This window comes from Oncorhynchus clarkii, chromosome 1 (assembly GCF_045791955.1).
Source record: "Oncorhynchus clarkii lewisi isolate Uvic-CL-2024 chromosome 1, UVic_Ocla_1.0, whole genome shotgun sequence".
NCBI lineage: Eukaryota > Metazoa > Chordata > Actinopteri > Salmoniformes > Salmonidae > Oncorhynchus > Oncorhynchus clarkii.
Window position 1 is genome coordinate 51,207,890 of NC_092147.1, and position 11,502 is coordinate 51,219,391.

Consider the following 11,502-nt stretch of genomic DNA (forward strand, 5'->3'; position numbering starts at 1 on the left):
CAGATGAATTGCAATTAATTGCAAAGTCCCTCTTTGCCATGCAAATTAACTGAATCCCAAACAAACATTTCCATTGCATTTCATCCCTACTACAAATGGACCAGCTGAAATCATGTTAGGGATTCTCTCATTAACACAGGTGTGAGTGTTGACGAGGACAAGGCTGTAGATCATTCTGTCATGCTAATTGAGTTTGAATAACAGACTGGAAGCTTCAAAAGGATGGCGGTGCTTGAAATCATTGTTCTTTCTCTGTCAACCATGGTTATCTGCAAGGAAACACGTGCCGTCATCATTGCTTTGCACAAAAAGGACTTCACAGGAAAGGATATTGCTGCCAGTAAGATTGCACCTAAATCAACCATTTATCGGATCATCAAGAACTTCAAGGAGAGCGGTTCAATTGTTGTGAAGATGACTTCAGGGCGCGCAAGAATGTCCAGCAAGTGAGGTAAGCAAGCAAGTTACAAGCAAGCAAGGTACAGGGTTTGGACTGGGGTAAAGTCATTTTCTCTGATGAATCCCCTTTCCGATTGTTTGGGTAAAAAGCTTGTTCAGAGAAGACTATATGAGTGCTACCATCAGTCCTGTGTCATGCCAACAGTAAAGCATCCTGAGACCATTCATGTGTGGGATTGCTTCTCAGCCAAGGGAGTGGGCTTACTCACAATTTTGCCTAAGAGCACAGCCATGAATAAAGAATGGTACCAACACATCCTCCGAGAGCAACTTCTCCCAACCATCCAGGAACAGTTTGGTGACAAATAATGCCTTTTCCAGCATGATGGAGCACCTTTCCACAAGGCAAAAGTGATAACTAAGTGGCTCAGGGATATTTTGGGTCCAAGGCCAGGAAACTCCCGAGACCTTAATCCCATTGAGAACTTGTGGTCAATCCTCAAGAGGCAGGTGGACAAACAAAACCCCACAAATTCTGACAAACTCCAAGCATTGATTATGCAAGAATGGGCTGCCATCAGTCAGGATGTGGCCCAGAAGTGAATTGACAGCATGCCAAGGCGGATTGCAGAGGTCTTGAAAAAGAAGGGTCAACACTGCAAATATTGACTCTTTGCATCAACTTCATGTAATTGTCAATAAAAGCCTTTGACACTTATGAAATGCATGTAATTATACTTCAATATTCCATAGTAACATCTGACAAAAATATATTTGTGTCATTCTCAAAACTTTTGGCCACGACTGTACTTACATAAATATTCAGACCCTTTACTCTGTGGTTTGTTGAAGCAGCTTTGGCAGCGATTACAGCCTTGATACTTCTTGGGTATGACGCTTCAAGCTTGGCGCACCTTTATTTGTGGAGTTTATCCCATTCTTCTCTGCAGATCCTCTCAAGCTCTGTCAGGTTGGATGGGGAGCGTCACTGCAGAGCTATTTTCAGGTCTCTCCAGAGATGTTAGATCGGGTTCAAGTCCGGGGTCTGGCTGGGCCACTGAAGGACATTCAGAGACTTGTCCCGAAGCCAATCCTGCGTTGTCTTGGCTGTGTGCTTAGGGTTGTTGTCGTGTTGAAAAGTGAACCTTTGCCTCAGTCTGAAGTCCTGAGAACTCTGGAGCGGCAGATTTTCAACAAGCATTTCTCTGTACTTTGCTCCATTCATCTTTCCCTCAATCCTGACTAGTCTCCCAGTCCCTGACTTTGAAAAACATCCCCACAGCATGATGCTGCTACAAACATGCTTCATCGTAGGGATGGTGCCAAGTTTCTTCCAGATGTGACGCTTGGCATTCAGGCCAAAAAATCTTGTTTCTCATGGTCTGAGAGTCCTCTAGGTGCCTTTTGGCAAACTCAAAGCGGGCTGTCATGTGCCTTTTACTGTCCACTCTACCATAAAAACCTGTTTTCGCTTGATCATTATGGGGTATTTTGTATAGATTGATGAGGAAAAACATGTATTTAGTACATTTTAGAATAAGGCTGTAACGTAACAAAATTTGAAAAAAAGGTCAAGGGGTCTGAACACTTTCCGATTCTGATTTCTTTATTCTGCTGTCAGTGTTTACCTAAGAGATTCTGAGTTGAGATTGCTGAGGAGAGTTTCTGCTCAACTCCTGAGACATGGCATCTCAACATTTCTTAGTAGATTATGCATCATGTTGCAATTGAATGTTGAATTTGTTTTAATTATCATAATTTGTTGTACGTTTATATTCTCTAGATTTCTGAAAAATACATGCTTATTGTTTTCCCTAGATGGTCTCTTCAGAGTCCACCCGTCAGTATTCCAGGCGTTGGCAGAATACAGGTCGGTGGTGGCGCTAGAGAGCACTATTATTACCCATGGCATTACCCATGGCATTTCCTACCCACACAGCGTGAGGTACAGTAAAAGAGAACCATTTTGTTTAACAAAGTTCCTGATGTAAAGGTGTTGTGCGTGTTGTTTATGTCTCAAAAAGAAATGCACTTTCAGTATTTTATGTACTATTTCATTGAGGTTATTTCTACCGGTATCCTTTGTTTATTCATAGTTAGTACTGGCAGTTGCTAAGTATCCCAGTTTTGCCTCATTCAGCACAGCCAAAGAGTTGGAGGCCATAGTAAGGGGGGAGCGTACATGTAGGGTTGTCCTCAGAAGAACTTGACTGCCTAGCCCAGAGTAAGACGTCGCTGAAAGTGTCCCGACGAGACCTGCCCTATGCCATCAGTAAGGTGTTACCCATGACAAGTTTTGGACAAACAACTGAAAAGTCAGTCAATTTGGTATTTTTCTGTTTTGCTGTTTTTCTTGCTTGCGTGGTGTGTGTGTGTGTGTGTGTGTGTGTGTGTTTTATGTGTGTGTGTGTGTGTGTGTGTGTTCTCCAAGGTCTCTGTGGTGGCACCACTGTATCAGGAACCATGATAGCAGCATACAGAGCTGGCATCCCTGTCTTTGTCAAGTGACTCAAAGTGGCTGTTATTTAGTCAGGATCATTATAAGCTGATAATAAAACACTATAAGGAGTCGTAAATCTTACATTGTCATCAATTGTACAATGTATTACAACCGCTTCATAATGCAGCACACCTGTCTTTTTCTCCTGACCTACAGCGGGTACTCTGTCCTTGGGTCTACAGAGCGATCTGCTATTAGCTGTGCCCATCCCTGAGGAGCATGCAGCAGCCGGCCAACCGATTGAGGACGCTATACAGGCTGCACTGGCAGAGGCCAAGTAAGGAATGCATTAGGCTTAAAGGGATGTTCCACTCAAAATGGAACATAATATGATTTTTCATGTTGCCTCATTTACAATTGCGACCTGTAGCTGAATCCCCATGTTCTTTTGGATATGTATTTTGCTTACTTAGGTATTTGATAGTGATATTGTGTTTTGTCAGTATCGCTACAGAGCCCCATTCACTGAGCACTTAGTCTTTTGGTTCTCATGGTCTGTCTGTGCTCATGTTGTTTTTCTGAACGGTTATTTCCTGATCTCTAGATAGCTACTTGCATGGCTGACATCACAGGAAGTCTCCTTTATCACAGAGTCTCTTTGTGGTTGCACTAACATGAGAAAAAAATTGAAGTTTCAGTGTTTCACCTTAGTGACACGATTATGTCTCTGTTTCCTTCTAATTTCCCCTCTAGTGCTAAAGGCATTAGAAGAAGAGATGTGACGCCCCCTTCATCCTTCAAAAGGTCAACGAATTTGCCCAGAGGAAAGTCCGTCCTAGCTAGTTACCTTCTCAGATCAATACCGTGACACAAGAAACTATGGTAGAGGTAGAGAGAGAGAATCAATCTCAGTGTAAGGTTAGAAATTGTGGGAAAAAAAGGTAATGAGCTGACATATTGTTGTTCTTAAAAAATATATATACATTATATATATTTCTCCATATAACTTTATATGAGGTCCCTTAACCTCATATTCCCAAAGATATCGCTCAACATGCATAATAGTGTCAGGTTGGGCAGGCAGATAGCCTGTGCACTGTCTGAACAAATGCAGAAGAAGAGGACTATTCCTGGTCTTCACGTAAAAGAGGAAGAGAAAGATTCTGACTATCAAAAATTGTGAGTACTAGTCATATGTTCCTCATCAAATGCAGGTGAACCCCTCTTATCTTGTCTTATAGAGTGCACCCTCTTTTCCCACTTTAGTTTTAGCATGATGGACAGTGGGTGACATGCTTGCTGTACAATACCACTGTGGCTTGTTTAAAAAAAATCATAGGTGGTGTGAACGTGGATTTTATTGCAATGGGGAAAACAGAGTCGCTTGTGGTACATAGGCTTACATCAAACACACTGTACTGTATACTGTAGGCTTATGTCTATAACACTTAGATTATGTTAATATAATGGGTTTATTTGATTGAGACATAACTACTTTTATATTTCACATTTTGACAGACGAATACTGGAATTGTTGGCCTTGTTGGCTTTGTTGGCCCTGGTGGAGTAGGAAGGAACCTTGCTGGTTCGTTTTAATTTCCTGATCTGCAAAACTTCAACTGGTTATGAGGATATGGTGTACAAATATTACATTGAGTTAATGTTGAGTTCTTTTGGGATGTTTTTCCCAACAGACTCTCTGAACAGAATGGGACAAAGACCTCTGTTCATCTCAGCCATTGGAACTGACTCTCACAGTGATGCTGTACTGAACTACTCTCAGCACATGGTACATATGCAAAGAAGTTTAGGAGCGGTGTTGTGTGCTCTTATTTCAACTCTAAATCGGGCCCTTAGCGAGTGGTAACAACTGTTTGTTATGACCAAATGCAAAGCAGAATGAATCCCTCTCCCATAGTATTCCGGCATGACATTAAATTGCTGCTTCTTCTTGTTGTTTTATCTAAGTGCACCAGAGGCGTCGCCAGGCTTCAAGAGCAGAGGACCGCAACTTATTGTGCCGGGATGACTGAGAACGGTGACCTGAGTCTCGGATTGGGCGACAGGCATAACAGCCAGCAAATCACAGAACAGTATGTGAGTATTTCTGAAGCAGGCACGAGACATCAAAGTCTACATATATCAAGTTGTTGATATAGTTGTTGTTGTTGAGAAGAGCACTGAAATAATAACAACTTTGCTCAGGACTAAATTAGAGGGAATGTCAAAATATTCCAGTTTGAGGAAAACCTTTCAGGGGTTTTCTCTCGTGTGTCTGTATGGCAACCACAATCGACAGTCGTCAATAGTGATCAATCACCATTTTTTCCCCATCCGTGTCACTGTTTCACCTGTCTTTGTGCTGGTCTCCCCCACCAGGTGTCCCCTCATTATCCCCTGTGTATTAATACCTGCGTACTCTGTTTGTCTGTTGCTACTTTGGCTTGTCCCGTGTTCCCTGTGCTCTAGTTTTTGGTTGTCTTAGTCTTCCCAGTTCTGACCTTTCTGCCTGTCCTGATCCTGCCCGCTGTCCTGTACCTGTCCGACTCTGATTTGGATTACAACCCTTTGCCTGCCCGTTGAACTATAATAAACTCTGAGACTCGTACTATCTGCCTCCTGTGTGCATCTGGGTCTTAGCCTGAGCCGTGATAATCGGTGCATGTCTGTTTGATCAGGGTCCATTCACAAAGAATCTGAGTAGAAGTGCTGATCTAGGATCAGGTCCCCCCTCTCCATATTATCTTATTCACCATGATTTAAAAGGCAAAACTGATCCGATATCAACAGCACTCCATCTCTGAGACGCTTTATACATACGGACCCTGATCTGATAAACTTGTGTTGCAGTGTGGTATGAGCCAGCTAATTCTGACAAGGCATACAATCATCTCCTGTCTGACAGCTGGAAGGCCCTGGCCTCCACCTCCCCCAACCTGGCTGAGCTGTGTACCATGAATAAGCTGCAATACTTCAGCAAATGCTGTACTTGGATCATTTCTAATGCGTGTATGTTTTTCATCACCATCCACGGGGACCACCAACCACTTCACATATTTGAACTATTCCAACACTATCTGATTTATTAACCAGTCAACTAATCATCAAGCCCTTGATTGTTTGAATCAGGTCTTCTAGTGTTGGAATTTAACAAAGATGTGGAAAGGCTGGGGGTCCCCATGGATTGGGTTGAGATATACAGATTATTTAAGAGTGTGTGTATATGATAAGCATATTACGAATGAGAATGTGGTCTTGTCTTATGGCGGCAGTGCTGACTAGCTTTGTGGAGGAGGTTCTGAGCTGTGCCATGGTTCTCACATGCCCCCTATTGGACAATCTGCACTGTGTGGTGGTGACCCTGGGGGCCATGGCAGTGCTGCTGTGTGGTGGTGACCCTGGGGGCCATGTCAGTGCTGCTGTGTGGTGGTAACCCTGGGGGCAATGGCAGTGCTGCTGTGTGGTGGTGACCCTGGGGGCCATGTCAGTGCTGCTGTGTGACGGTAACCCTGGGGACCATGGCAGTGCTGCTGTGTGGTGGTGACCCTTATGGGGCCATGTCAGTGCTGCTGTGTGGTGGTGACCTTGGGGGCCATGTCAGTGCTGCTGTGTGGTGGTAGCCATGGGAGTGCTACTGTGTGGTGGTGACCCTGGGGGCCATGTCAGTGCTGCTGTGTGGTGGTAACCCTGGGGGCCATGGGAGTGCTACTGTGTGGAGAGACCTGCTGCCTAGGAGAGGAACAAGGGTAAGCTTTGGGAATACCTATAGCATACCATGATGGGAATACCATGATGATGATGGTTTTTGTTTGTCAGAAGGGTCAGCTATGCGCCATCCACTACCCTGCTTTGGCTCAGACCACAGAGGAAACAGTGAATGTCTCAAGAGTAGGAGATTGGTATGAAGATATGTAGGGGCAGGGAATAAACACATGAAATGAAAAAATACTTAATTGACTTCATAGGTGAAATTAGGTTTCCCACTCACCCCTCTTTCCCCTCTCCTTAGTCTTGCAGGTGGGATAACGGCTGGGATGTTCCCGGGCAGAGACACTCAAAGCTGTGTTAAGATGGGGCTCCTGGCAACATGCCTGTCACTGCCCTCCCCACACCCCACCTGCCCAACTCTGACCACAGACTATGTTGAACCAAACAATGTCCAACCGCCTTAACCCACCCTTATGTGGATGGAGGAATGAGGAACAACTATCTTTATTATGTTGTTTGACCATCAAAATAACTTTTCAATGATTAGTTTAAAAAACTGTCTACCACAGTGACAGAATGGTGATCATTTGCATACATTTTAAATAAAATACTTTTCAATTCTTCTATTTACTACATTATTTCAAATGCCTAGGCAAAAATAACATGCATGTTTACAGTTGCCTAGCCATAGCCTTGACCTGCCATAAGTGTTCTTCTTCTTCGGTGAGGTTTAATGGTGGCTGGCATCCAATATGTTATATTAGTACCACCAACTGAACTATTGTACAGGTCCATTACACTTTGTGATACAAAATGGGAAAGGAGAACCGAAAAACAATTATATACAGTACCAGTCAAAAGTTTGGACACACCTACTCATTCCAGGGTTTTTCTTAATTTTGATTATATTCTACATTGTAGAATAATAGTGAAAACATCAAAACGATGAAATAACACATATGGAATCATGTAGTAACCAAAAAATTTGTTAAACAAATCAAAATATATATTTGGGATTCTTCAAATATTTGGGACCACCTTGATGACATACTCTTGGCATTCTCTCAACCAGCTTCATGAGGTAATCACCTGGAATGCATTTTAATTAACAGGTGTGCCTTGTTAAAAGTTAATTTGTGGAATGTCTTTCCTTAATGCATTTGAGCCAATCAGTTGTGTTGTGACACGGTAGGGGTGGTATACAGAAGATAACCAACCCTATTTGGTAAAAGACCATGTCCATATTATAGCAAGAACAGCTCAAATAAGAAAAGAGAAACGACAGTCCATCATTACTATAAGACATGAAGGTCAGTCAATCTGGAAAATGTCTAGAACTTTGAATGTTTCTTCAAGTGCAGTCGCAAAAATCATCAAGCGCTATGCTGAAACTGGCTCTCATGAGGACCACCACAGGAAAGGAAGACCCAGAGTTACCTCTACTGCAGAGGGTAAGTTCATTAGAGTTACCCAGCCTCAGAAATTGCAGCCCAAATAAATGCTTCACAGAGTTAAAGTAACAGACACATCTCAACATCAACTGTTCAGATGAGACTACGTGAATCAGGCCTTCATGGTCGAATTGCTGCAAAGAAACCACTACTAAAGGACAGCAATAATAAGAAGAGACTTGCTTGGGACAAGACACACGAGCAATGGACATTAGACCGGTGGAAATATGTATTTTGGTCTGGTGAGTCCAAATGTGAGATTTTTGGTTCCTACCACCATGTCTTTGTGAGACGCAGAGTAGGTGAACGGATGATCTCCACATGTGTGATTCCCACCGTGAAGCATGGAGAAGGAGGTATGATGGTGTGGGATGCTTTGCTGGTGGCATTGTCAGTGATTAATTTAGAATTCAAGGCACACTTAACCAGCATGGCTACCACAGCATTCTGCAGCAATATGCCATCCCATCTGATTTGCACTTATTGGGACTATCATTTGTTTTTCAACAAGACAATGACCCAACACACCTCCAGGCTGTGTAAGGGCTATTTGACCAAGAAGGAGAGTAATGGAGTGTTGCATCAGATGACCTGCTGCTGCTTTTGCAACAGCTAATGGGGATCCTAATAAAATAGCAATTTCCTGGCCTCCACAATCACCCGACCTCAACCCAATTGAGATGTTTTGGGATGAGTTGGACCGCAGAGTGCAGGAAAAGTAGCCAACAAGTGCCCAGCATATGTGGGAACTATTTCAAGACGTTTGGAAAAGCATTCCAGGTGAAGCTGGTTGAGAAAATGTCAAGTGTGTGCAAAGCTGTCATCAAGGCAAATGGTGGCTACTTTGAAAAATCTAAAATTTGTTTAACACTTTTTTGGTTACTAAATGATTCCATATGTGTAATTTCATAGTTTTGATGTCTTCACTATTATTCTACAATGTAGAAAAGTAAGTGTGTCCAAACTTTTGACTTGTACTGTATATACAGTTGAAGTCGGAAGTTTACATACACTGAGGTTGGAGTCATTAAAACTTGTTTTTCAACCACTCCACAAATGACTTACTCACAAACTATAGTTTTGGCAATTCGGTTAGGACATCTACTTTCTGCATGACACAAGTAAGTTTTCCATCAATTGTTTACAGACACATTATTTCACTTATAATTCACTGTATCATAATTCCAGTGGTCAGAAGTTTACATACACTAAGTTGACTGTGCCTTTAAACAGCTTGGAAAATTCCAGAAAATGATGCCATGACTTTAGAAACTTCTGATAGGCTTATTAACATCATTTGAGTAAGTTGGAGGTGTACCTGTAGATGTATTTCAAGGCCTACCTTGAAACTCAGTGCCTCTTTGCTTGACATCATGGGAAAATCAAAAGAAATCAGCCAAGACCTCAGAAAAAAATTGTAGACCTCCACAAGTCTAGTTTATCCTTGGGAGCCATTTCCAAATGCCTGAAGGTACCACGTTCATCTGTACAAACAATAGTATGCAAGTATAAACACCATGGACCAAAGCAGCTGTCATACCGCTCAGGAAGGAGCCGCGTTCTGTCTCCTAGAGATGAACGTAATTAGGTGCGAAAAGTGCTAATCAATCCCAGAACAACAGCAAAATACCTTGTGAAGATGCTGGAGGAAACAGGTTCAAAAGTATCTGCATCCACAGTAAAAACGAGTCCTATATCGACATAACCTGAAAGGCCACTCAGCAAGGAAGAAGCCACTGCTCCAAAACTGCCATAAAAAAGCCAGACTACGGTTTGCAACTGCACATGGAGACAAAGATCGTACCTTTTGGAGAAATGCCCTCGGGTCTGATGAAACAAAAATAGAACTTTTTGGCCATAATGACCATCGTTATGTTTGGAGGAAAAAGGGGGAGGCTTGCAAGCCGAAGAACACCATCCCAATTGTGACGGGGTGCTTTGCTGCAGGAGGGACCGCTGCACTTCACAAAATAGATAGCTTCATGAGGTAGGAAAAGTATGTGTATATATTGAAGCAACATCTCTAGACATCAGTCAGGAAGTTAAAACTTGGTCGCAAATGGGTCTTCCAAATGGACAATGACCCCAAGCATGCTTCCAAAGTTGTGGCAAAATGGCTTAAGGACAACAAAGTCATATTATTGGAGTGGCCATCACAAAGCCCTGACCTCAATCCCTTAGAAAATGTGTGGTTAAAACTGAAAAAGTGTGTGTGAGCAAGGAGGCCTACAAACCTGACTCAGTTTCACCAGCTCTGTCAGGAGGAATGGGCCAAAATTCACCCAACGTATTGTGGGAAGCTTGTGGAAGGCTACCCAAAATGATTGACCCAGGTTAAACAATTTAAAGGCAAAGCTACCAAATACTAATTGAGTGTATGCAAACTTCTGACCCACTGGGAATGTGATGAAAGAAATAAAATCTGAAATAAATCATTCTCTCTAATATTATTCGGACATTTCACATTCTTAAAATAAAGTGGTGATCTTAACTGACCTAAAACAGGGAATGTTTCCTAGGATTAAATGTCAGGAATTGTGAAAAACTGAGTTTAAACGTATTTGGCTAAGGTGAATGTAAACTTCTGACTTCAACTGTATATATATATTTTTTGTTTCATAAAATGTGTTAATATAATAATAATTACCCTACCAACTAACCCTATACTCATTAAATCCCATCACCTTAATCCACTACTTTGACCCTATCGGATCCTACCCTAGGCCAATGACCTGAGAAGACAGGACACAACTCAACATACCCTGTGACTCTACTGAAGTCAAATCACGTACTCCAATGCACTTCTCTGCTGCTTTCACCACAGCATCTATTTTCCGTGATTTACATTCCATTTCTGCAGGACAGTTGATAACCATTGCTATGAACTCTAAGAAACCAACCTTACTGAAGCATAAATCACTCATTGGCCTATCCCTCGACCCATCCTCCTCTACTTTCTTCACTGCCTCAGCATACCTTCTGCACTACTTTGACTCTAGCCACCTCAACCTGCCTCTCTCGCACCCAACACTTCCGATCCCCACCAACATGGGCACCCCTACAGTTGACACACAAAACTTTATCCACCGAAACTACACAATCCTCTACCAAATGCCCTCCTGCACACTTCCCACATCTTGGAATCTCCCTCCTACACGCTCTAACAGGATAACTGATATATCCTAACATGACCACGCTCACTACCGGGTCTGTGTTGCACTAAACGGTGGGCGTCACAAACACTGTGAATCCTCAACTTCAATTGCTCCCCATCACACTTAACGCTACCCCAGAAAGCACTCCTTTCAATGGTGCCCTATTCCTAAGAGCAAAGCAAGAAACTGATCTTCACCCAAGTGCCTGCTCCCTCTAATTTGAAGAAAGTCCACTTCGGGTTACGTTCCTCGACTCAACAGCACCCACCATCTTTTCCACCCAACCTGAAACCATCCATGGGATCAGCAAAAAGGCCTGGTTCCACACTCTTCAAAAATCTCACTCCCA

The 11,502-nt window shown here is 42.7% G+C and overlaps 1 protein-coding gene and 1 pseudogene across 1 annotated transcript; both read left to right on the top strand.

Moving 5' to 3' along the window:
- The first annotated feature begins 435 nt into the window (after positions 1 to 435).
- Positions 436 to 2,907, top strand: LOC139406321 (pseudouridine-5'-phosphate glycosidase-like; annotated as a pseudogene).
- Positions 2,908 to 3,893: 986 nt separating this feature from the next.
- Positions 3,894 to 7,011, top strand: LOC139406394 (uncharacterized). The gene is given in 11 exon segments (XM_071148977.1): positions 3,894 to 3,980; positions 4,112 to 4,225; positions 4,325 to 4,424; positions 4,534 to 4,628; positions 4,808 to 4,936; positions 5,309 to 5,417; positions 5,690 to 5,824; positions 6,112 to 6,248; positions 6,460 to 6,585; positions 6,656 to 6,738; positions 6,849 to 7,011. Coding segments are annotated over 11 exon segments (1,278 nt in total).
- The last annotated feature ends 4,491 nt before the right edge of the window (positions 7,012 to 11,502 follow it).